The sequence below is a fragment of the Podarcis tiliguerta genome, assembly GCF_965153285.1.
Source record: "Podarcis tiliguerta genome assembly, chromosome: 13".
Classification (NCBI taxonomy): Eukaryota; Metazoa; Chordata; class Lepidosauria; order Squamata; family Lacertidae; genus Podarcis; species Podarcis tiliguerta.
In genome coordinates, this window is record NC_139546.1 from 27771117 (window position 1) to 27797651 (window position 26535).

The following is a 26535-nucleotide window of genomic DNA, read 5'->3' on the forward strand; positions in this document are numbered from 1 at the left end:
AATGCTGAAATAAGATTCTGGGGAATGGCTTTATTTCGGCTCACGTATCATTCTGGAATGTGTAAGACAGTGTCAGGGAATGGTCTGAAGATGACGACTGGGGAATGCATTCTATGGCAGACCAGCTTCTCTCCGATGGAGAGTTAGATGGGGAAGAGTGGTCCCCATTGTCCATGGTGTGTTCAGAAGCAGAGAGTGAGAGAAGTTGAACAGTTTAGGGAGGAGTTACCCAGTTGTGAGATAATGACAAGAGAAACAGAAGGGAGGGGGCAGCTAGTCAAGACATCACTAGAGAGTGTGGGGGACTCCTCCCTCACCACGTACTCAGAGGTCCAAATGTATTAGAGAGCAAAGGAGTCAGAGGGAGGGAGGAACTTCCCGTCAGTGCCTAAAATGCTGCGGAAGTTGGAAGGAGGATTTAGAATAGCCAACTGCCCTCCTTGCGGAGAGCTGTGTATTTGTGCTTGCAACATGATGTCGTAATAAAAGGACTATAAATATATCAACTGCTTGTTAATTCTTATCTGTGAAGGTACAGAAGGAAGGAGAGGACTCTCCATGCCTGACAGGTAGGTAGAATCACCTTGAAATGCAATCTGAATTGAATTGCTCTCCCATCTCTGCACTTAGTCAGGAAGACAGATGGGGAGAAATGACAACTGCCTTCCCAAATTCACCCAGTTCATCAAAACATTTCTATATCAAACTCCCCTTTTCATTCACTACTCCAACTGGAAAAAGAAAGCTCAGCTCATTTTTGGATAAAGATACTTGTGTTGTGTTTTTGCTTAGCATTGCAGCACTCACATTGCCTTAGGCTGAAATCCTGCACACACTTGCTTGGGAAAGTGCTTTGTTCCAATGATAACAGTGGGGTGAACATCTGACTAAGCATACTTGGCATTTATTAACTGATTGATTTTAGAAAAACTATACTCCACCCTTCCAAAGCATTTGCATTGCCTGGGGGGCGGGGTGGGGGGCTTACACCACTTAAAAGCAACAGCAGTAAAAATAGAAGCAGACTTTGCACTGCAAATTCTAAAATGACTGCTACTCAGATAAGAAACCATTAATAATTCATGCATGTCACAAAGCCATAGCTTGCAGTAGCCAGGTCTCATCTTATCAGGAATGTGCAGAGCTGGTGCATGAACCTAGGACAAGAAAAGACCACAGCTGCTTTCTGAGCATCCAGATGCTTAACCACAAGGTGCCATAGTGATAGCAAGAAGCACCACCCTCGTTCTGAATTGTCTTTATGATGATGCTACATGATGGTACTGCGGGACAGGTTTTAATAGGTAGGACAGTAATATGAGGATTGTAATCTCATTGGAAGCTGCAACAGAGATGGTAAGCGAAATCTGTCCCACATACTATAATCCACTAAATTTTGCTTGAGCTACTCCTATTGCAAAACAGCTTCCTTGTGCTGCTGATATTAGGAGGGTGGGATGTCTTTATATCAAAATTCATCTTCTTCTGCTTTTATTTTCTAGGGTTGATGTGACCTGCAGTTGATTAAATCAATGTGGAACACAGAGAAGGAAAACCAGACAGTTATCACAGAATTCATTCTCTTGGGATTTGGGGATCTCCCTGAGCTTCAGCCACATCTTTTTGTACTGTTCCTAGTGATTTACATTGTGACAATAACTGGGAATCTCCTTATCCTTTTGCTAGTTGTGTCTGATCAACACCTCCACACCCCCATGTACTTCTTCCTGGCCAATTTGTCTTGCTTGGAGACCTGCTATAGCTCTATTATCTTGCCCAAAATGTTGGCCAATTTGATAAGTGGCAAGAAGTCCATTTCTCTTAGTGGATGTCTGTCCCAGTTTTATTTGTTTGGTTCTTGTGTAGGTATAGAGACATATCTCCTGGCAGCGATGTCCTATGACCGCTACCTGGCGATATGTAAACCTTTGCACTACATTTCTATCATGCATGTAAAGCTCTGTGTTCAGCTAATCATTGGGGCATGGATCGACTCTTTGCTGGCTAATTGTGTAATATTATACATGATGGCCCAGTTATCCTTCTGTGGCCCAAATGTCATGGATCATTACTTTTGCGACTTCATCCCACTTGAAAAACTCTCCTGCAGTGATACAAGCATGATTGAACTTGTCACCTTTCTTTCGACCTTCATTTTCACTATCACCCCATTTCTACTGACCCTCACATCCTATGTTTGCATCATCACCACCATCCTAAAGATACCATCCACCACTGGACGGCAAAAGGCCTTTTCCACCTGCTCCTCTCATCTGATTGTTGTCTGCATTTTTTATGGCACAATAATCATTGTCTACATGCTGCCAGATACACCAACTCTGAGAGACCTCAATAAAGTCTTCTCTGTCTTCTATACGGTCTTGACACCTCTCGTCAATCCTTTAATCTACAGTTTAAGAAATAAAGAAGTACACAGAGCCCTAAGAAGAGTTTGCAGCAAGGTGACGCATTTTGCAAGGATGCCGAAAAATGTACTGTTATAACTGGTTTCAATAAATGGATCCCTGCTTTGCCTAACCATTTCTACAGTGTGTGATGCTCTTAACTGTAATATATTTCCTTCAAGAGAATACAGGAGGGATAGGGAACCAATGGTCTTCCAGAGGTTGTTGAACTCCATCACAAATCCAGTGGCGGATCTTGGGGTCTCAATTTTCAGCAGCTCCTTGTGTGATGCCAAAATTTGGCGCCCCTTCTACCTCTCATGCAGTGCCCCTGAGACTCTACACCCAAATCCTTCTCTAGCACATCAGCTCCACCTGAATGGAATGGAGTTGGAGTCCAACAGCCTCTGGAAGGATACAAGTTTCCCACGAAAGGAGTTGTGGAGCCAACAATCAGTAGTACTTTCTTAATCAATATTGTGGAAGTATAAGGTATTGTACTAGAAGCAGTTGGAAAAGTTCGTTGATATGTTGAGATGTTTATATCCCAGGTTTCTGTTCCACAGCATGGGATCCACTGGCTAAAAAGCAAAGTTTTGAAAATGTAACTCTGGAATATAAATGATTTAAAACAAGTGGAGAATCTCAGGCCCTAGTGCCAAAAAGCAGCTGTTCTTGTTTTCAGTCTGCAAACAATATGCAATTGATTACTTCCCTCCCAATTTGCATTGTTGCCTTTGCATTGAAAATGAATATTTTTGAATAACATAATGATTATGTATTCCACCACAGTAAGAAAAATAATGTCTCAATAAAACACTGAAATAAATAAATTGCTCAAATAAATAAATAAATTGCTCAAATAAATAAATTGCTCAATTCTCAGTTGCAACCCTTTCAGTTGTTTTCATTTACAGTCGAACCCTGTGGATGTTTACAGAGATGTAAGTCATGTTTTGTTCAATGAGCCTTATTCATATGGGTGTTTGCATCAAATTGCAGCCATGCAGTGCAATCCTAAATACTTCTATTCAAAATTAAACCCTATGAGGCTTTCTTTCTGGTAAAAGAGATTAGGAGTACAACATTAGTCAGGATTAACTAGGCTAAACCAGGCGTCTTCTCTTTTATTTGCTGTGCTGTTTTAATGGAATTGTTTTTCTGCACTGTAATAATGGATGTTCAGATTCTAATGCTTGGGTAAATGGTTTTTATATTTTGTAAACTGCTTGGAAGTCTATTTTGACATTAAGCAGTATACAAATTAATTCATACTCAAGCACAACCCTGTGGATTACCGTATTTTTCGCCCCATAAGGCGCACCGGCCCATAGGACGCACCTAGTTTTTTTGGGGGGAAATAAAGAAAAAAAAATTATTTCCCCCCCAGGTGCGGGGCTGGGGCGGGAAGCTGTCCCCCGAGCTTGTGGGGCTGGAGGCGGGGAGAAGCAGGCTTCTCCCCCCCCCCGCCAGCATTTTAACCAAGTCGGGGGACAGCGGGAAAGGTGCGCTGCACCTCCCGCTGTCCCCCGAGTTTGCGGGGCTGGCGACGGGGAGGAGCAGGCTTCTCCCCCCCGCCAGCATTTTAACCAAGTCGGGGGACAGCGGGAAAGGTGCGCTGCACCTCCCGCTGTCCCCCGAGTTTGCGGGGCTGGCGACGGGGAGGAGCAGGTTTCTCCCCCCGCCAGCCTTCTAACCAAGTCGGGGGACAGCAGGAAAGGTGCGCCGCGCCTCTCCCGCTGTCCCCCGAGTTTGCGGGGCTGGCGATGGGGAGGAGCAGGCTTCTGCCCCCGCCAGCCTTTTAACCAATTCGGAGGACAGTGGGAAAGGCGCGCTGCGTCTCTCCCACTCTCCCCCGAGTTTGCGGGGCTGGCGACGGGGAGGAGCAGGCTTCTCCCCCCGCCAGCCTTCTAACCAAGTCGGGGGACAGTGGGGAAGGCGCGCCGCGCCTCTCCCGCTGTCCCCCGAGTTTGCGGGGCTGGCGATGGGGAGGAGCAGGCTTCTCCCCCCGCCAGCCTTTTAACCAATTCGGAGGACAGTGGGAAAGGCGCGCTGCGTCTCTCCCACTCTCCCCCGAGTTTGCGGGGCTGGCGATGGGGAGGAGCAGGCTTCTCCCCCCGCCAGCCTTCTAACCAAGTTGGGGGACAGCAGGAAAGGCGCGCCGTGCCTCTCCCGCTGTCCCCCGAGTTTGCGGGGCTGGCGACGGGGAGGAGCAGGCTTCTCCCCCCGCCAGCCTTCTAACCAAGTCGGGGGACAGCGGGAAAGGCGCGCTGCGTCTCTCCCACTCTCCCCCGAGTTTGCGGGGCTGGCGACGGGGAGGAGCAGGCTTCTCCCCCCGCCAGCCTTTTAACCAATTCGGAGGACAGTGGGAAAGGCGCGCTGCGTCTCTCCCACTCTCCCCCGAGTTTGCGGGGCTGGCGACGGGGAGGAGCAGGCTTCTCCCCCCACCAGCCTTCTAACCAAGTCGGGGGACAGTGGGAAAGGCGCGCCGCGCCTCTCCCGCTATCCCCCGATTTTGCGGGGCTGGCGATGGGGAGGAGCAGGCTTCTCCCCGCCGCCAGCCTCCAAACCAGGTCTGGGGACAATGGGATGGCGGCGTTCCGCCTCCCTGCTCTCCCCCGAGCTTGTGGGGCTGGGGGTGGGGCTGTCCTGAAGCCTGGAGAGCGAGAGGGGTCGGTGCGCACCGACCCCTCTTGCTCTCCAGGCTTCAGCGAAAGCCTGCATTCGCCCCATAGGACGCACACACATTTCCCCTTCATTTTTGGAGGGGAAAAAGTGCGTCCTATAGGGCGAAAAATACGGTAAGTATCTAAGAAGTTATCACCATAGAGTTCAGTGAAACTTACAGCTAGGCAAGTATGTGCTGGATTGCAGGTCTATGTATTCCTCAGTCCATATATAACTCTATTTAGATACACAAAGAATTATGAAGTCTGGACCCAGCCCTTTGAGTATGATATTCTGGCACAAAACATTTTTCTGACAATCTACAAGACCATTGTGAATAAACTCCATCTCTTTTAATTTATTACTTCTATAATTAAGCAATAAAACGTCATCAGAATGAATGCCATTCCTTGTTCAGGCTTTTGAGGGCAGCCTGTGAGTACATTAATTAAGAACCTTGGCTTTTCAAGAGTCTAATGGCTTCCCCAAGGCATGAGTCAACATGTAGCTTCCCAGGTCATTGATGTCCTGTTATGGTAATAGCTCACTATAACTCTTAGAATTCAAAACATAGAAAGGCAAACCCTGGCAAACTGCTGAGTTCTTTTTCCTAACCATAGGAAAAAGAATCCATTTGTAAAAATAGTCTGTTAAATAAGTTTACATTCTCATATTTTGCTGCTAAATAACAGCAAGGCAACTTGATCATTTGCACATTAAATAAGTGAGTACAGTAATATTTTGCTACCAAAGAAGCACCAGACACCAGAGTCACCACTGGAATGAAATGTTTGGACCAGAGCAGGGATAGAGAAGAGAAGCTTCCATCCTACATATGGAAACTGAATGGAACGCACCTAGGAATATAACAGTTTCAGAGGTAAATATTTATCAATCATGCTATTAACCTTTTGTCTCCAAGTACTATATTTGTGATATAGTATTTCATTCTTATAAAGGTTTAAAATGGTTTATATACACTGATAGTGGCTGATAAGAAGGGAAAGTTGGGTTTTGTCAATCTAACCAATCTGATCTCAGTCTGCCTCTTTCTGTAGGTCAGTCTCATGTTTTGTGGGAGAAAAGGTAGCTTGTTAGCTTGTAGGCACAGAATAAATTAAACAACATATTTTATCACTGGGCCAAATTTTTTTAGGATCTTTGGCATTGCAGGGTCAACCTTTTTTGGATTTCACAGAATATGTTCAGGGAAACATATTCTGTTGTATCATTGATTTAAGTTAGTGCATTAACAGCCCATCTTCATTTCATCGTGGACTTCAAGGTGGCATACATGGGGTTCCTTGACATTCCATATCCAGGCACTCACCAGACCTAAACCTGCCTCATCTGCCCTCAGTGCATGCTCTGGGGCAAAAATAACACTGCTGTCAATTTATTAATATTTTGGATTAATTTGATGTACTATAGAACTGAGAAAGCTGATTTCAGCAAACAGCAATGTCAAGGAGCAAGGGATGGTGTGCCTACTAGGTACCAAGCACTGACTAAGCTCAGCTGCCTATTTTCATAATGTCCACTTCCTAGTCTGACGTTGTCCTGTTTGACTCACTGAGATAGTTCTGGAGTGAAAATTGAAGCTTATATGACGCTCCCTCCTGCATTGTTTAACATGCCTCTTAACTAACAGGAGAAATAAGATACACAAAAATCATTTTCACAGTTTCATAAGTTTCATATAAAATACCTGACAGAATTTAATTCTAGTTATAGATTAGATGCCCTGGTGTGTACATAGGCAGCTCAATAAGGTGCTCAAAGGCTGAGGTGGTTGAATAAAGGATGCCACTTCAGTCTGCATGTGGAGGAATCACATTGTTTTTTAAATATATTATTTGAAATAAGAAAAGATGCACATGCATGGAAGACCTTAGCCCATATTACCCCCCATTGTGCTAGATTTCTGCAGGCAAGGAGATTTCATTTATAAGGAAGCATTCAATGTGGTATTTCCCACCTACAATTTTGAAGAGCTGCCTTCATTTCTCAGAATTCTACCGCCTCCTTCCCACATAATTCAGCTCCAAATATAGCCATTGAGCACATCTATTTATCTAGCAGTAAAATATAGCAGAGTCCTAAACTACTAGCAGAAAACTAACAGCCAATCAAGGACCACATCTTCATAAAACACCTCCTTGCAAACAGAAAACTAGGATAGTAAAGTCATAATTTATTTTTATATATAACCTGGGATTTTTTTTATTTTTTATTTTTTACAAAATAGGGAACATCTACTGTCAGAAGTACTGAATTCTACTCCAACACTTTCAATTCTTCAGCATCTGCAGTTCTACATTTGTGTGATGTCATGGATTTTGCGGTTACACAGGTTTGGAACCACAAATTGGTGGGTGAAGTGGGGTAAAGAGCAGGGACAAACCAAAAGGTTGGTAAGAATCGTGAGCTCTTTGCCTCTCTTCCTGCTTTTCCTCTGCAAATCGTCCCTCGCAGTCTCCTGCGACTGTCCACATTAGTCACAAACATCCATGGGAGGGAAAACAGGAATGGGGTGGGTTGCTGAGCTCACTAACATTTTTCAATTGTATTTCAGAATGAATTTGAGATTCAACAGCAAAAAGCAATGGGAGGAAATCTGTCAACCCCTTCAACATTCATCCTTCTGGGATTTGGCAATGACTTTGAACTGCGAATCCTTCTCTTTGTCTTGTTCCTTGCCATCTATGCTTTATCTCTTGTTGGGAACCTCTTAATTGTTTTACTTGTTGCAGTTGACCAGCATCTTCACAAACCCATGTATTTCTTCCTCGTGAACTTGTCGGGCTTGGAGACCTGCTACATTTCAACCATCCTGCCCAGGATGCTGGTCAGTTTCCTTACTGGGGATAGGTCCATATCTATTAAGGGTTGCATCACACAATACTATTTCTTTGGTTTCTTGGCATGCACAGAATGTTACCTTCTGGCAATGATGTCTTATGATAGGTATTTGGCAATATGCAAACCTCTGCACTACCCAACTATAATGAGTGGTAGACTCTGCCTCCAGTTAGCATTCATTTCTTGGATGTGTGGCCTGGTGACCAACACTATCATAACTTCTTTTTTGGGTCAACTAACTTTCTGTGGACCCAATGAAATTGATGATTTCTTTTGTGATGTTTATCCATTAGCAAACCTCTCCTGCAGCAATACCCGCCTAGTAAAACTTGCAACTTTGATTTTGGGGTTTATGGGAATAGGGTCCCCTTTTCTCCTAACTTTAGCTTCTTATGTCTGCATTATTTGTACCATCTTGCGAATTAAATCCAGAGCTGCCCAGCAGAAGGCCTTCGCCACTTGCTCTTCCCATCTGATTGTTGTGACACTTTTCTTCCTTTCGTTATTCTTAGTTTATGTGGTTCCAGAAACAGAAAAATTAAAGGAATTACATAAAATCTTCTCTTTCTTCTACACCATCTTTACTCCCATGTTAAATCCTCTCATTTACAGTTTGAGAAATAGAGAGGTCAAGGAAGCTTTGTTCAAATTTGTCAGAATTTTTTTGTGATTGAGTTCCATAACTTCATAGTGGGTTGGATCATGTGAAGTATACAGGAAGATAAAGATTGGTTTTGTTATTAACTGGGTTGCTTGAGGCATTAAGTTTTCACATAGTCATTAAAGTGCATCAATAAAAGCAAATTTTGAAAAAATAGTACATTTTCAATACATATTACAATACCTCTTTTGTGATGATTTTAAAAAAAAATATAGAACTTTACTAATTAATCTGAAAATGGAACAGAAGTGTGGAAAAACACACACACACACAAACGTCTAATATGTGCCATAAACAGAGAGATTGGCTCATCCCTTGCCATTGAATAACAATCCTTTGGGCTGGGATTCAAGTCTTTTCAAAATGATACTCAAACTGCCACTGTCACTGGTAACGTAACAAGGCAAAGAATAAAACAAGCAGAAACCTGCAGTGCAGTCCTAACTTCATTTACTCAGAAATAAATCCTATTGAATTCAGTGAGGCTTACTCCTCAGGTAAGAGGAATTAGGATTGCAGCCTTAGTCAGGATAAACTAGCCTAAACTTCTCTTTAATTGCTATTTTGTTTAAATGAAATTGTTCTATTGTGCATTGTAATAAGCAATGCTTATATTTTAATGTTTGTGAAACTGGTTTTTATGAAATTGTTTTTATGAAACTGTTTTATGAAACTGGTTTTTATGAATTTTTATGAAATTATGACATGTTTGTCAAACTGGTTGAAAACTGCTTAGAAGCCTATTTTGGCGTTATGCAGTAAATGAATTAATTCATATGCAAGCACAACCTTGTGGAATGTATATTTAAAAAGTACGTCCTGTAGAGTTCAGTGAAACTTACAGCTAGGCAAGTACAGCATGTGCAGGGTTCCAGGCATTGTCTTGACCCAATTCCTCAGGTGCATAAATAACTCTATTTGATGAGTCCAAGCATGATAAAGTCTGAATCTAGCCCCCTGAGATTGATATCCTGACACAAAATATTTTTCTGAAAATCATACCACAACTGGAATACAAGGCCCAGTTCTGGACGCAACAATTTAAGAAGGACATTGACAAGCCGGAACATGTGCAGAGGAGGGCAACCAAGATGATCAGGATCTGGAAACCAAGTCTTATGAGGAACGGTTGAGGGAGCTGGGTATGTTTAGCACAGAGAAGAGGAGACTGAGAGGAGATATGATAGCCTTCTTCAACTATCTAAACTCTCTAACCATCTTAACATGGAAGATGGAGCAAGCTTGTTTTTTCTTGCTCTGGAGGGTAGAACTTCAAATTGCAAGCAATGCCTTCAAATTGCAAGAATGAAGAATTCAGCTAAACATCAGGAAGAACTTTCTGACAGTAGGAGCCATTAGATAGTAGAACATGCAGCAATACCCACCTAGTAAAACTTGCAACTTCTATTCTCTGGTATATGGCAATAGGTTTCCCTTTTCTACTGACTTTGGCTTCCTATGTTCGCATTATTCTCAACGTCTTGCGAATTAAATCCAAAGCTTCCCAGCAGAAGGCCTTCACCACTTGCTCTTCCCATCTGATTGTTGTGACACTTTTCTATGGCTCATTATTCTTAGTCTATGTAGCCCCTGAAACAGAAACCTTAAAGGAACTTCATAAAATCTTCTCTTTCTTCTACGCCATTTTGACTCCCATGTTGAACCCCCTCATATACAGTTTGAGAAACAGAGAGGTGAAGGAAGCTCTGTTTAAATCTGTCATAAAATTCAGAAATATGGTTTCATAGTTTCATGGTGTCACATAAAGTGCTGTGATTAAGTTTTGAGAATGATTTTGTCATCAACTGCTTGTTGCATTCAATCTTCTTATTTTCCTCAATGAAAAAACTTGATCCAAACTTCTCAGACTAATGTTCTTTTTTGCATTAAGTATTCATTGGGTGTTGTACTGCTCTAGTTGTTGCGATGCAGTTCTCAGCAGTTAAAAGATAAAAGTACCTCAATGAAAGCGGATATTCAGGAAACAATATATATATTTTTATGTCTGTTTTATTCTTCCTTTTTTTTAATTGATACACTCCCCCCCCCCCCAAAAAAAAAACAAGACAAGAAATAAAACCAAACCATGATATGGACAATATGGACAATATTAATTACAAATCAATAAAACAAAAAGCGGTCCTTGGACTATAGACCCAACCTCCTGTCCATTATCTATTATTTGTTGCTCATACACATTTTTGTCTTAAATTGTCTAATTAATTAATTATTGATTTATCTAAGGTTTCAATCTTTCTTAAATCTACTACTAAAGTTATTCAAACACTGTAACAGAGTTTAAACTACTGTAATTGTTCTTCAAAAGAACTTTAAAACTTCCCATTTTGAGATGAATTCCTGTTTCGGTTTGTTCTTTATTTTTTCTGATAAACTATCTAACTCCGCATAATCTGTTAACTTTTGGATCCATTCATGAATAGAAGGGATTTCATCACTCTTCCACTTTGTAACGATAAGAATTTTTGCTGCCACTGTGGCATCTAAAAATATACTCTTCATTTTTTGCGGGATATCCAAATCTGTGATCCCCAGGAGGTAAGCTTCTGGTTTTCTCTTAAAGGAAGTCTTTATTATTATTTTTATTTCTAGTTGTGATGCAGTTCTCAGAAGTTAAAAGATTAAAGTACATCAATGAAAGCAGATGTTCAGGAAACAATATATTTTCAATATTTATTTAAATAACTGTTGTGTCATGATTTTTTAAAGAAACATCTTTCAAAGTAATGTGAAAATGGAATGGAAGTATGGATGAAAAAACATGCAAAAGTGTAAAACTTCCCATAAACAGACTTGCCTATCTCTCATCACTGAGAAATGATTTTGGCCTGGGATCCATTTTCTTTAAGATGGTACTCAAAATGCCAATGGCACTGATAACGTTAACAACAAGAGGAATAAGCAAGCAAAAACCTGCAAGGATTTTTTTAAAAAATGATCTGTGTCACCTAACAAGAATGTTCTTTTCAAGGCTCCATTAAGTTTGGGAGTTGCATTGGCAGTGGCTTAGATGAGCTGAGGAAAAGAAAAAAGGACATTTCACAAGGACACAAAGCCCTGCCATGCCAGCCCCATCCTCAATAAATACTCTGCCTTCCCTTCCACACTGTGGGAACAGCAGCAGGAGCTTTTTACATATAGACATATAAATAAAATCTGCACCTTCCACCATAGGAGCCCAAGTCACCATTTTATCTCAAAGTAAACATTTCTAAAACGATTAAAAAACAAACGAACACATTTTAATATACTTGTGTATATTTTTTGAATCAAGAGCCATATTTGTATTGCCAGCTATGAGGACTGGTGAGACTAGGAAGATAATTTACCAGTAGTCGCAATCTGCTGTTTAGATCAGTTTGCTTTGAAATCCATTGGGGGTCAATTTTGCAGGATTCCTTTGTAGTTTTGTGGAGGCGTAGCAAGGTCAGGTGGTACCCAGTGCGATTTTTTTTTGTCACCCCCCCCCCATATTGACGGCTCAGAGTAGGCTTGGGAGTTGTGGGCATGCGGTGCGCTGAATGTCACCCCTGGGTGCACCACCCCCCCGCGACTCCCAAGCCTACCCCGAACTGTCAAAATGAAGGCAAAGCAGTGCAGCTACCCCCTTCCCCCGATGGCTCGGGGAAGGCTTGGGATTTGGCGGCAGGCGGCGTGCTGGATGTCACCCCCCTAGTTAATTAGAGTTTAATTTGGACTAATGTACATGCATGTGCTGGGATGCGGGTGGTGCTGTGGGTTAAACCACAGAGCCTAGGACTTGCCGATAGGAAGGTCGGCGGTTCAAATCCCCATGACGGGGTGAGCTCCCGTTGCTCGGTCCCAGCTCCTGCTAACCTAGCAGTTCTGTTTTTCCTCAGGACATCTCTATTTTAACCAGAGAAACATTGGAGGGTATGGAGTTATGCAACCCCTGAACCATCTGAAGACAGCCGTTTATAGGGAAGTGTTTCAAAACTGCTGCAAATACAGAAGAAACATTACGTGGCACTTGTAAAAATGCCAGATCTGCAGACCTAGAGATTGTTGCTCAAGTTTACTCAAGTGAGATCTTATGTGAAGATTCTGAAAGATAGGTGGGGCTGTCTTCATTCTTCTCATTGCCAGCTCATAATTTTGAATCGGATCCGAGTCCTGATGAATTCCTATTATTATCTCATCTTTCCAAAGTTTGAAGTTACCTGAAGTTACCTTACGTTTATTTATTTATTTCATAAAGTTTATCTACTGTTTGATTGTAGAAGACACCTCAAAGTAGTTTCCAAAAGTGGTTTAAGTTAGTCCTAAATTAGGTATTTCATCGTCTATTAACAAGGCTACAGAAAATGTCTTTGAGATCAGCACCTAGCTACTCTTCTACACTTTAAAGCAAACTCTTTTGAAAAGCAATGATAAAACACAATATTAAAAGCAGCTTAAAACATCCAACAACCACAGAAATAAGGTGGGTCCCAAAAATATTCATCTCAAGTATCAAAAGCCAGGCTACACAGGTGTGTGCATATATCTATATGGTTATATATTTTGCTTCTAGGCATCCACAATAAATTTTATATGTTTATATCAACATAAAGCTCTTCCATGGGGTATTTTACTTATCTGCAGCTATTTTATCTTACTGTTTGGCATCCCCATCTGCTAGTAAAGACCTTGTGCAGTGTAGAATTATTTCATTTTTTATTCAGCTTTTTTCTTATTTACATGTGTGTGCATGGGGATATACTGGACATGCAGTCCATTGTGGTGGGGGGAGGGTTATGGTCAGAAAAAAATATCCCTCTTCCCACTCTGGCTGGAACATCTAAGAAAATGATTCCTTTGTTGCAAGAGTCTAGCCATGGGGGAAAGTTATTTTAGTTTTCACTGTGCCAGGAAGGGAACAGATACTTGAAGTGAGTGAATTTTCCTGTTTGAGAACTTTGTTTCTATAATATCATTGATCTCTGATTGTGTTGGCAATACTATAACAACAATGCAAAATGTTTAAGATGCATGCTATACCTTTCACAATTCTTAGCATTTTCCTTTCAGTTAATGCACTGGTCAAGCCTCACACTATGGCATTTGAGTACAAATAATAATCATCAAACCTTTTATTGGCATCACATACAAACATTCAAAACAAATCAATACAGAATTACCACTTCCCCAGTGGCACAAAACATTTGCTAAAAGAAAGGAGGCAGAGCCCACAACTGTGGGGGGAAAAATCCATCATTTGGGGAAATTATTCTCACTCACTAAAAATAAGAATGAAACCTTCCTCCCCCCCCCACCCACAGTATGTGTTTTTAATAATTCAAAATCATTCATAATTGATTTGCTTTACAATAAAAGCTAACCAAAGAGTTAAGCTAAAACAAAAACAAAAACTGGGGAAGGGTGGAGTGATGCAGGGAGGGGTAGAAACATTGAGTTCCAAACTACAGAGTCACACTTTATGTCATTTTGAAAAGTTTGTTCTTATCAGGGGACTGAACCTGGAAGACTGCCATCAATTTCATGGATCCAGCACTTCTTTAATATGCAATATTTTGAATCTTAAAAGAACAAGATAGGCATCGGATTTGGCATGACTTTGCAGAGCCCTAGCTCCCCAGACCATAAGCACTAAAAGATGCCAAGTGGGACAGATTTCTGAACTAGAATGCCACCTAATCCACATGATTCTTGCTGTTATTCTTGCTCTCAGACCTGGTCAGCATTATAAGTACCTCAAAACCCCCAAAACTGCCAGCTGAGATTGCAACAGGGTCCTTGAGGTTAAAGGGTCCCTTCTTTCCCATTCCTCCCCTTCTACCAATAGTGAAAATGCGGCTTTCCTTAGTTCTGCAGTTATTAATAATAGAAAGCCAAATGCATGCAAGACTGCTTAGTTCTCCTCCCCCAGTCATTGTGAATATCCATCTGTAGAAATAGTTTCCACCAGAACACTTACTGTTTAGCTAAGTCTACATAGTGATATTTTGCTGCTGAATTGAAGTTATCCTCCTTGATCAGTTTCAGTTTAAATAAGTAGGCACGGTGGTGTTTTGCTATTGAATGGAAGCAAAACCCTTTAATTAATCGTACTTTGAATCTTTTGCTACTGAATGGAAACAAGACAAGACAAGACGCCATAATCTAAAACATGCGGAGAGTATTGAGAAGGCACTGAAGAAACCCTTATTTTACAGATGGAATCCAGATGGAACACATCAGAGATTCCACTTGGAAATATAATCATTTTAGAGGTAAATATTCATGTTATCTATCATAGTAGCTTTTCATCCCCATCTGCTATATTTGGGGCAGGGTATTTCATTTTTATTTCATGTGAGATTTAAATGTTTCATATGCACACAAATGAACTCTGCTGCTTTCTTAGTAAACCTTGACACTGGCTGATTGGAAGTGAAAGGTTTGTTCTGCAAATGGGATCTGATCTGTTTCCAGACAGATAAGATCTATGATGTTCACAGGATCTGTCCCGTCTTCATTTGGAACATCAATCTAATGGTATATGAGGAAGGTTTAGATTTGGCAAGAATGCAGACAATACACGTACTGACATCTTTTCCTGGGTTGATTAATTTTACAATGTTCAGAATTCTGGGAGCAAGTTTTTGGATTTTGCAAGCTGTTCAGAGAGAAAATGTATTATTTATTACATTTTACATCCCACCCTTCTTCCACCATGTAACCCAAGGCAGAAGGGCTCCCATGCAGGCACAGTCAAACACAGATCTGCTTAGCTTCACCATCTACCCTCAGACCATGTCCTGGGACAACAATAAATGTATCAGTGTTTTGGATTTCTCAGAAGCACAGCAGAACTGAGAAATCTCAGAGGGGTTTCAGAAATCAAGGAGCCACTTTAACTCCAACTATTCTGGATTATAATATCTATATATATAACTGGGATTAAAAAGCCAAACATTTAACTTGTTTGAGACCATCTGAAAACTTGTAATGTCTGCCAAACATTGATTAAGTACAGCTGCTTATATTAATCCACAGTTTAATTTATAAAGCAAGGCGGAAACAGTGTTCTGTAGAACTCAGGCAATACTCACGCCATGCATTTAAATCACTCTTATGCTACTTAAATGGTCATGACTTCCCTATGCATCCTGGGTACTGTAGTTTGTTAAATGTGCTGAGTTTTTAGGAGATGCCACCCTCCTCACAGAGCTACAATTTCAGAGTGGTTTAAAAGTAAACCCCTCTTCCCACAGAATTCCTGGAACTGTAGTTCTGTGAGGGGAATATAGATCTCCTAGTACCTCTCAGCACACTTAACAAACTACAGATCCCAGGATTCTTTGAGGGGAAGTCCTCAGTGTAATAGTGCTTTAAATGTATTATGTGGATGTGGCCTCAGTGATATCGTTCTGGAGGAAAAGGCAATCAGCATTTGAAACCTACTCCCTTAACTGTAAAATATGTCTATTATCGGATGTAAAAGGACCAATTTACACAACAAACTGGATATGCCTCTGTTACGTTCAGAGAATGTGAATGAATGTGTTGCACAGCCAACTATAATCTTGTATGTTTTGGGGTTTTTTAATAAAAAAATATATGCATGAATAGCCTCCCTCTCTAGAGTCAGCAGGCATGATTTATGTGTCCAAGGCATTTTTTAGTTTACAAACATAGCAACTATAATAGTGGGTTATAACCTCAAAATTGCATAGAGAAAAAGAAATTTCATTTGATAATTATCAAAGGATTGAGAATTTTATTGTAATTCTTATGGGTGGGATGCTTTTTCTTTTTATCTTATTTGTTTTTGAGGTGGCCAAGAGGTGTTTGAGAATGTCCTTTATTTCATTCTATAAATCACCTACTGTATCTCTTGGCCTGCATTTTGCAAACTTCCAGAGTGGCTGCAATTACAGGAAATCTTAGCCAAGAGTATCCTAGGGTTTTGAGGAAGTGCCGGCTGAAAAGGCTGCAGACATCCAATAAGTGACTGTAGAATGGAAGAGGACATTCACTCACACACAGTGGTGGCTGTTGCCAAGTGAGACCAGTAGGGCAGAAAGCAGAGAGTAGGTGCAGACAGAGCCAGCAACTGAGAGCGCCAGCTTATTCTAGTTATGTTCCCATTCACCTTCCTGCTGTTACAAAGACAACACTACATGGACTAAGTAGGAAGTAAGTTAGGAGGAGTGTTGCTGGCCACTGCCTAGGGCAGACTAAGGTTCTTAGACTAAGGGCAATGACCCTTTAGCCCTAATAAACCAGCCTCCACTGATCATGCACCCAGCATCCACCTTGTAAGTAAATGTGAACTGTTAAAATGAAATACAGAAGAATTTCTCAAGCATCTGGAGAAAGAAGAAAGAAATCAAACATACAACCTCTTTTGACTTGGCAAAGGCTATCTAGGAATTTGGGGGCAGGAATCAGCACAGCACAATTTCTAAAATGATAATGTTTCACCATCAATTGAAATATAATAACAACAATAGCAGCAGCAGCAGCAACAACAATAACTTATTATTTATACCCTGCACATCTGGCTGGGTTTCCCCAGCCACTCTGGGTGGCTTCCAACAAAATATTAAAATACAGTGGTCTGTTAAACATTAAAAACTTCCCTAAACAGGGCTGCCTTCAGATGTCTTCTGAAAGTCTGGTAGTTGTTGCTCTCTTTGACATCTGGTGGAAGGGCGTTCCACAGGACGGGTGCCACTACTGAGAAGGCCCTCTGCCTGGTTCCCTGTAACTTGCTTTCTCACAGTGAAGGAACCGCCAGAAGGCCCTCGGAGCTGGACTTCAGTGTCCGGGCAGAACAATGACGGGGACGAGATTCAGGATAAGCAGAAAAAAGTACTTAGTCATACAACATAAATTTAATGTAAGGAGTTCAGTGTCTTGAGTTAACATGGTGATGGCCATTAGATGAAATGGCTTTAAAATGGAATTTGACATGGATAATTTTCTATTTATCAGTGACTACTAGTCATGACAATTAGGAGAATGTATGAAGCAATGTATATCATGAATGTTAGTTGCTGCCTGGGAGTCACAAGTGAAAAAAGTGCAGTTGTGCTCATGAGCTACTTGTGGAATTCTCCTAGGTTATCTGGTTGGACACTGTGAAAATAGGATGCTGGACTAGATGGGTCTTTGGCCTGATCCAGCAAGGATCCTCATATGTTCTTGTCCTCATGGCTTCAAGAGGAAGTAGGCCACTGACAGTCGGCTGCTGGAGAGCAACAACAGGAGATGACTATTGCTCCTATGTCTTGCTTAACAGCTTCCCAGTGGTTGACAGCTGGTGAATCTTGGGTACTGGACTAAGGTTGCAGCCCTATGCCTACTTGCCTGGTAATAAGCTCTGTTGAATACAGTGAGACTGACCTCGGAGCAGATATGTTTGGGTTGGGATTTTTCATCAAGCTTAGGTCTTATGAAGCAGGACTCTTATTTTGTCCTTATGCTATATCATCATCATCATCATCATCAACATCAATATCATCATCTTTTTCCTGATCCAAACTTGTCCTGCATTATCTACCTCCTGTTACTTCCATTTATCACTGTATTTCATTTGTTGCAAATTGTCAGACTGGGGGAAGGACTGAGACATGGGTGAAATGTATACAGCACTGCACATTATTAATGCTACATAAATGTGTAGTAGTAGCAATGATAAAAGTGATGCTAGTGGGAGGCTTCTTGCCTCTCCCCATAAAAAAATGCTTTGTACAGAGGGAACTAGCATATTTATGAGAAGGCTTCCTATCATGGTGTTATACAACTACGTGTAAAGGAGGGTTGAGTTTTAAAAAAAGGAACAAACAAATGTGTCAGAGCATTCAAAACATACAAAACTCAACTTCCATTACTAAGTGGAACAGTACTGATAGGACCATACTGGGTGGCTGGCTTTGTGACTGTCAATGGGAGGGGAAAGAAAGAGTCACTAAGCTAACACTAGTCAAATTGCATTTCAGAATGACTTTGAGATTCATCTGCAAACAGCATTGGGAGGAAACCAGTCAAGCCCTACAACATTCGTCCTTCTGGGATTTGGCAATTTCCTTGGATTGCGAATTCTCCTCTCCGTATTATTCCTTGCAATCTATGCTTTGTCTCTTGTTGGAAACCTCCTAATTGTTTTACTGGTTGCAGTTGACCAGCATCTTCATACTCCTATGTACTTCTTCCTCATGAACTTGTCCTGTTTGGAGACTTGCTACATTTCAACCATCGTACCCAGAATGCTGGCTAGTTTCCTTACTGGGGATAGGTCCATATCCATTAAGGGGTGCATCACACAATACTATTTCTTTGGTTTCTGTGCAGCCACAGAATGCTATCTTTTGGCCATGATGTCTTATGATAGGTATTTGGCAATATGCAAACCTCTGCACTATTCAACCATTATGAATGGTAGACTCTGCCTCCAGTTAGCATTCACGTCTTGGATGTGTGGCCTAGTGACCAATACTATAATTACTTCTTTTATGTTGGAGCTCACATTCTGTGGACCCAATGAAATTGATCATTTCTTTTGTGACATATATCCAGTGGCAAACCTCTCATGCAGCAATACGCACCAAGTAAAACTTGTAACATTTATTCTAGGGCTTATGGGAACAGGTCCTCCTTTTCTACTAACTATAACCTCCTACATCTGCATTCTTCTCACTGTCCTGCGAATTAAATCCAAAGCTGCTCAGCAGAAAGCCTTTGCCACCTGCTCTTCCCATCTGATTGTTGTGACACTTTTCTATGGGTCAATATTCCTTGTCTATATAGTTCCTGAATCAGTAACACCGAGTGAAGTACACAAAACCTTCTCCCTTTTCTACACTGTCCTAACACCCACCCTTAACCCGCTGATATACAGTTTGAGAAACAGAGAAGTGAAGGAAGCGCTTTTCAAAACTGTCAGAAGATTCAGCAACAGGGTTTCATAGGTTCACAATGTTTTGATAGATAAGATTAGCAGACCTTCCAAATGTCCCTATTTTCCGGGGACAGTCCCGATTTGCAGAAGGCTTTCTGGTTTCTGATTTGATCCTGGAATATCCCACTTCCCCTTAGGATGTCCCTGTTTTCATCATCTGTGGGTTAAACCACAGAGCCTAGGACTTGCCGGTCAGAAGGTCGGCGGTTCGAATCCCCGCAATGGGGTGAGCTCCTGTTGCTTGGTCCCTGCTCCTGCCAACTGAGCAGTTCGAAAGCACGTCAAAGTGCAAGTAGATAAATAGGTACCACTCCAGCGGGAAGGTAAACGGCATTTCCGTGAGCTGCTCTGGTTTGCCAGAAGCGGCTTAGTCATGCTGGCCACATGACCCAGAAGCTGTACACCGGCTCACTTGGCCAATAAAGTGAGATGAGCACCGCAGCCCCAAGGTCTGCCACGGCTGGACCTAGTGGTGCATGGTCCCTTTACCTTTACCTTTACATGCACGTGCTAGAAAGAGATGAGATCATAAACTGTGGAATTGAACCAGCTGCAAGGTCGTTAAGATTGGAAATTGAGAGATTTCATTTGGTGCAAAAGATGGGGGGGGGAGGGGAGCCTATGGCTTCTTTATATAAAGTTTTCTTTTCTATATTTATGATTCAGTAACCCTTCTTTGAATGCTAGTTCAAATTATGTATGTACAGGTGAGGAGAGATGAAAGTGGATTGCAGATATGGAATATAACATTGAATGGAACTGTGTGTGTAAAGAAAAAGGAAAAAGGAAGGGAAGCTCTATTTTGCAAAAGGTTTACACTGGAAACTTAGAGCTGACTCTTCCCTATCCTTTATTATTTGTGGACTGAATTGAATGATGCTAAAACTACTTGGAATTTAATTTAATTGGAAGTACAACTGCACATTTATCTCTGGCCAAACAGAGGGATGAAAGGAATCTGCAAGTTTGCCAAGAAACTGATAAGGTTCATTACTGAGTTATTTGTAGTTTGCCCGACCACTCTCCTTCCCAGGCTGAGAGGGAAAATGGTGAAGACAGGTTATGTATTGGGACAGTGTGAATTTTGCAGCTGCTGTTAAAGTTGCAAAACAGTGAACCATGGGACGGAGCAATGGAGAATTTCTGAAACAACAATGGGATATTAGCTCCACCCAAGGCATGATAGAGAACAGCAACAACCAGGAAAAGACAGACATAATATTTTACAAGGACAGAAAGAAACATCATGGAAGAAAGATTGCCACACACAGGAAGAACAAGGATACAGTTTGAATGCCTCACTTGTAGATTTATATATTATTTAATGTCTCAATAAGAATGGAAGTTGTTAATATTGCAGTTGTTGTATAAGGGATTGTTATTTTGACGGGAGTGTAACTGAAACTGATTCTGGAATGCAGAAATAAAATAAATCATCCAACCATCAATTCTAGCATGTGGGGGGGGGAGACACTTAAATTATATAATTTGGTATTTGAATGATTGGTATTACTAACTGTATTATAATTTGGCATTGTTATAATGAGGCTATTATTAGAATGTAATTGAAAACTAATACAAATTATTCCCACCCCCCAAAAACACATTTTTGTGTTTCTGCAATCTCCCTTAAGTCTGCTATTACCTCCCTCTTGTGTGTGAAAGTTGCCATTTTGACTAATCAAAGTCACACACTTTAAGAACGTGTTTGCTGTTAGAAGAAGAACCACTTACCTTCCAGGGAAGTGGTGAATGAGGCCTACCCCCCCCCCCCAGCATTTCCTATCTGAAGAAGGGCAAGGGCCACCACCAATACACCAATGGGACACATTGCTTACACCCTCCACTGTCCTGAGAAAACTCCTTAATCCCAATTTTATTTTATTTTATTCTTTTGTAGATTTACAACAAGGATAGCACACAACAATACATAAATTTTAGAAAGAGGCAATGGAATTCCATTGGAATTCTTCAGCTTCTCTAGCTGTGGCACAAGTACTAACAAGAAATTATTTTTTAAAAAAAATTGTTTTAGTAAATTATACCATTACTTTCAACAGCTTCCATGGTGACTTACAAAGAGGGGTTGGTGGGAATGCAATGCATGCAGGTGATCCCAGGTTCAGACATCTCCAGGTAAGCTCGGTAGTGTCTGAAATCCTGGAGAGTCACTGCCACTCAGTGTAGGAAATATTGAGTAAACAGACCAGTAGTTTGACTCAGTATATGGCAGCTTCCTATGTAATACTGTCATGCTGTGCAAAGATTTTGCTGCAGCTCCTTACTTCCTTGTTAGCGGAAACAGACATAGAAAGCCACCCAGTAAAGGTTAAGGTAACTGAGCCAAACCGATAGCTTTTCTGACAATTCTGTATAGGGCCTCCTTGACATCTCTATTTCTCAGGCTGTATATGAGGGGATTGACCATGGGGGTTAAGACTGTATAAAAGAGAGAGAAGTATTGATGAAGTTCCTTCAGTATGTCAGTTGTGGGAGCCATGTAGATGCTGATGAGAGACCCGAAGAAGAGGGTCACTACAATGAGGTGGGAAGAACAAGTGGAGAAGGCTTTTTGCCTCATGCCTTTGGATTGGATCTGGAGGATATTGATGATGATAAGCACGTATGAGATCAAGGTAAGTAGAAATGGGGGTATGGTATCCATGGATGCCAGGATGAGGGTTGCAAGTTCTACCACATGGGTGTCACTACAGGAAAGCTTCAGCACTGGGGCCAGATCGCAAAAGAAATGGTCAATTTCGTTGGGGCCACAGAATGATAGCTGCAACTCTAGAGAGGTTATGATGGTGTTACTTAGAAAACCACTTATCCAGGAGCCACAAATAAGCCATAGGCAGAGCCTACCATTCATGAGAGAGGTGTAGCGCAGTGGCTTGCAGATGGCTAAATATCGATCGTACGACATCACAGCCAGGAGATAGCATTCAGTAGATGCTAAGGAACCAAAGAAATAGTATTGTGCAATGCAGCCATTAGCAGAAATGGATCTCTCTCCTGTTAGAAGACTGAAAAGCATCCGGGGAAGAATGGTTGATGTGTAACAGATCTCCAAGCAAGACAGGTTCCCTAGGAAGAAGTACATGGGAGTGTGGAGGTGAAGATCAGCCAGAACTAGCACAACAAGGAGGAGATTCCCAGCCATGGTAATAAAGTAGATTGCTAGGAAAGCCAGGAAGAGAAGAGACTGCAGTTCTGGGTAATGATCAACCAATCCAAGAAGAATGAAGCTGGCAATGGTAGTTTGATTTGTTCTGTTTTGCAGTTGCTGCAGGGAAAGAAAGGAGGTTGTGAAACAAAGAGCAGATTTATAACTATTCATTGATTCATATGATTTGTATATCCTGCTTTTCTGCTCAAAGCAGCTTACAAATAAAAAGTAAATATAACAGCACCAATAATTAAAACACAAAACAATGAAATGGAAAACAGCAGCAAAAGTAAAAGAGCAGCATTAACAATAGAATAATAGAGGACCTATTTCATGTCAAGCTAAAAGTTTCAGGTAGCTACAGAAATCTGGCACTCATCATCCCTGGCCACTGACAATTTTGGATGGTGCCCAAGGACTTGTAGTCCCCAACATCTGAAGGGTAGGTATTATGTTAGCTGTTTTTTCAATATAACATGTATTGACTGCTTTCATGGCCTTAACCTACTATTTCCATAGTGAATCCGTAAATACTATAATTTTCTCTGAAATGCAAGGATTTTTCTTTGCTGAGAATTATCTTTCGGTGGAAAATATATACAGCCCTGGTAACAGGATATTAGAGACATCATAAACAGGCGGTGCTCATCATCACATTGATTCCTTCTGAGAGCTTAAAGAAGCATCTGGTTGTCCAATCTTGGAAATAAAGTGATGGTTGAGCTGGTCTGCTCTAGAAAGGCAATTCTTATTCATATGAACTAAAGGTTCTGCTTCATATAGGAATTCCATTATGCCCCACCCCCTCAGGGTGTGTGTGCCAAACTATTAGCTATTGATATTCCTTGTGTTACTTCCACTCAATTTCTCACTGAAAATGAAAACTCTGTAGAACTTACTATGTTGGAGATTAACTTTTGGATTTTTTAAGGCAACCATTAGCAAGAAGGTCTCTATTCTGTACCTATGGGCTATTCTTGAGAGCCACACTGCTAGAGAATGGGGATGCAGCCCTACACACAGATTGCTTAAAGTCCCATGAAATCAATGAGATTTAAGTAGCTTACTGTGCAGAACTTTAGCTTGAGAATCAAGAGAGGTCAACATCAACGGCAGAAGTTGTGCAACATCACATTCTTTGCAACTGAGCTAGTATCCAGAGCTGACTGAGATTAGCATGCTTGCATTGCTATGTCAGGAACAACCATTACTGCAGACCTTCCAAGTGTCCCTATTTTCCAGGAACGTCCCTGATTTAGAGAAGTCGTCCCAGTTTCTGATTTGATCCAGGAATGTCCCAGAGGCATCTGAAGGTAATCCTATATAGGGAAGCTTTTTAAATGTTTAATGTTTTATTATGGTTTTATATATGTTGGAATCTGCCCAGAGTGATGGGGAAAATCAATATGTGGGGTGTGGGGTATAAACCGTAAAATTATCATTATGGAATGGGATGTCCCTATTTTCATTGGATAAATATTGAAGGTTATGTTATTGCAAGACATTACAAAGAACTGGGTAAGGATATCATAGCAACAATTAATTCCTATTGATAACAATGGGTGTACTCTTAACATGGATATGTTTGGATACCATCAACCCATGCAAGCAATTTTATGCAGAATCCCCTCCTTCTCTAGCAGTGGCTTGCAGCTACAGTATATATGAATAGGTTAAAAACCATATTGCAAATGATTACATAACAGATTTTGAAGGCCACTGTTATTGTCTAGGTTTGCAAGTTTGTAGGGTAGAAATGTGTTCTGAAATAAACCATGACCAGTCCCAGATTTGAACAATCTCTTTCATGAAGTCCAACTATATATCAACACAGTATTACACAGAAGATAAAAAAGAGAGTGACCGGCCATACAAATGTGGTTTCTTTCTCCATTGCAGCATATAACTTTGATAGCAAGTTGTGGGCATTTTCTTTCTTTTTTAGAATTATTTTTGGTACAAATTATTTGTGGCAAGGGTAGCCCTTTATAGTGCCCTCCAGATGTTGTGGGCTACAAATCCCACCACCCTGACCTATGACCAAACTGGCTGGGGCTGATCCATAATATATTGAGGGCATCACAATGGATGTCTCTTCTTTATGGGCTGCCAATTAGACATCCAAAAGCACAGTTGCTGCTGTTTAAACAATTTAATTATATGCTTTGGTACAGGACTCAGATGGTCACTGTCAAAACAACAGGTCCCATTAGGCAGCTTTGGTACAAGTCAATTGGTTTGATTGTCACACTCTCTCAAATATATAGAAAAGGGAATCTCACTCTCCACAGGTTGGATGGGGGGAGGAGGAAGAACTATTGTAAAAAATTGGTTTACCTCAAAGTTGATTCCATTTGGGGGTTGAGTGGTATGTGTACTTCCTTCACCCATTTCTGGGTTTGGGGATCACCATATACAATCCTTTATACACTCCAGCTAATCTTCAAAAGAGCTGTACGTTGACTGTACTGGACCTTGGGAATCTTAAGTGAATAATAGCATATAACAGCATCTCCCAAATATTTTGTTCTCTCTCATTCTCTCTCTCTCTCTCCTTTTCTCCTTCTCTGAAATCTTCACATCTGTATTTAAAGCTAAGCAATGTCGTCAGCTAGTTGAAAGAAGAAAGTATTGCGTAGGCAAGGTTTTCTTTTAAGTGCAGCACTGTTGGGGTTAAGCCTCTTAAAGAAGTAATGAGAGAGAAAAAAATGGCATTCCTTCAAGGAGAAAAGAAACCATAGGGATGGTGTCCTTAGAGGGCAATTGCCTCTCACACAGATGTGAGGGTTTAATGTGTTTGTAATTGTCTGTACAAATGGGGAAAAGCTAATCACCCACTCTTAAAATCTTACCAGAATCCAACCCTAATCTATGGGGGCTTTTCTATAACATCTCTCATTTTTATTGAAAAAGAGTTTTCGTTTACCTATTTTGGATAGTACTTTCCTTTAGGACATGCGTTCTCTTCTCACCATGGAAAACCACCCAGCAGTCTTGGAGATGAATAGCAGTGCAGCTGGGTTGGGCTGGGGAGGGATCCTTCCAAGCTCATTGGTATTTAGTGCAGGCAGGGACTTAGGGCATGGTCAGCACCCGGGGGTTAGGCTGGGTGAAGGACCCTTCACTAACCCCTTCCTATTGTTGGCCAGCTTGGGAGGCTGGTTGATTTGGTGCTCTAGGGACCTGGCATGCACTGCCGGCTGAACAGCAGGGGTGGCTGGCACTAGTCAGTTCACACACCCACAGCTCACTTTATGCACACCCTTCAAGTGTTTCAAATTTCAATGGACAGTCCTGGAGACACAAAAGCCATCCCAGCTTCTGATTTGATCCCGGAATATCCCTATTTTCCCTGGGGAGGAAGATGAACTGGTGCTTGTCCTGAGTGATGAAGATGAAGGCAGTGGCAGCTGCAGGACAGCATCCCGTTGCCCCTCCATGGACTCTCCATGACCATGGCTGCTGGACTCCTCCCTCGGGCAGCTCATTGCAGTTGCTGGAGAGCAGGCAAGGAGGAGGAGAACCTGCCACCACTGAGGCCCAGCCCCGTACAACGCTCTGCTCTGAGGGGCAGGCAGAAGGTAGGGCTGCCCTGGGTAGGAAGAAAGGGGGAGTGGAGCGGAGCACAAGGAATCTAGATTTTTTTATATTTCTTTTAAAAAATGCTTTGTGGGTCAGCATCTAATCTTGCCTCTTTCTAAAATTTATTTATTGCTGTGTGTTTTCCTTGCTGTAAATCTACAAAAGAATAAAATAAAATAAAATTGGGATTAAGGAGTTTTCTCAGGACAGTGGAGGGAGTATGCGCTGCATCCCATTGGTGTATTAGTGGTGGCCCTCGCCC

At 41.5% G+C, this 26535-nt stretch overlaps 4 protein-coding genes across 5 annotated transcripts; 3 read left to right on the forward strand and 1 right to left on the reverse strand.

Annotated features, from left to right (window-relative positions):
- Positions 1 to 1264: 1264 nt before the first annotated feature.
- Positions 1265 to 2504, forward strand: LOC310662493 (olfactory receptor 1E16-like; the record flags this gene model as incomplete). Its single annotated transcript, XM_083409429.1, has 2 exons — positions 1265 to 1356; positions 1503 to 2504. Exon 2 carries the CDS (start codon positions 1533 to 1535, stop codon positions 2502 to 2504), a length of 972 nt encoding a protein of 323 aa, XP_083265555.1. The 5' UTR covers positions 1265 to 1356; positions 1503 to 1532.
- Positions 2505 to 5655: 3151 nt separating this feature from the next.
- LOC310663351 (olfactory receptor 6B1-like) lies at positions 5656 to 8717 on the forward strand. Of its 2 annotated transcripts, none has more exons than XM_083411155.1 (2): positions 5656 to 5952; positions 7648 to 8717. In XM_083411155.1, the coding sequence occupies exons 1-2, from the start codon at positions 5908 to 5910 to the stop codon at positions 8602 to 8604; spliced, it is 1002 nt and encodes a 333-aa protein (XP_083267281.1). In that variant the 5' UTR covers positions 5656 to 5907; the 3' UTR covers positions 8605 to 8717. The 2 variants fall into 2 exon arrangements, with proteins under 2 accessions (XP_083267281.1, XP_083267282.1); XM_083411156.1 differs by lacking the exon at positions 5656 to 5952 and adding an exon at positions 7334 to 7425.
- A 5802-nt stretch (positions 8718 to 14519) lies between these two features.
- On the forward strand, positions 14520 to 20909 carry LOC310663347 (olfactory receptor 10A7-like). Its single transcript, XM_083411149.1, has 2 exons — positions 14520 to 14846; positions 18564 to 20909. The coding sequence occupies exons 1-2, from the start codon at positions 14790 to 14792 to the stop codon at positions 19530 to 19532; spliced, it is 1026 nt and encodes a 341-aa protein (XP_083267275.1). The 5' UTR covers positions 14520 to 14789; the 3' UTR covers positions 19533 to 20909.
- Positions 20910 to 21851: 942 nt separating this feature from the next.
- On the reverse strand, positions 21852 to 22862 carry LOC310662494 (olfactory receptor 5AP2-like; the record flags this gene model as incomplete). The annotated part of the gene is made up of 1 exon (XM_083409430.1): positions 21852 to 22862. The coding sequence occupies one exon, from the start codon at positions 22860 to 22862 to the stop codon at positions 21852 to 21854; it is 1011 nt and encodes a 336-aa protein (XP_083265556.1).
- Between the last annotated feature and the right edge of the window lie 3673 nt (positions 22863 to 26535).

Bases quoted from the DNA above. Each gene is read 5' to 3' on its own strand.
- LOC310663351 (XM_083411155.1), top strand. From the start codon at position 5,908: ATGGAAACTGAATGGAACGCACCTAGGAATATAACAGTTTCAGAG. The intron at 5,953-7,647 runs GTAAATATTTAT...ATTGTATTTCAG, and splicing joins GGAATATAACAGTTTCAGAG to AATGAATTTGAGATTCAACA.
- LOC310663347 (XM_083411149.1), top strand. From the start codon at position 14,790: ATGGAATCCAGATGGAACACATCAGAGATTCCACTTGGAAATATAATC. The intron at 14,847-18,563 runs GTAAATATTCAT...ATTGCATTTCAG, and splicing joins GAAATATAATCATTTTAGAG to AATGACTTTGAGATTCATCT.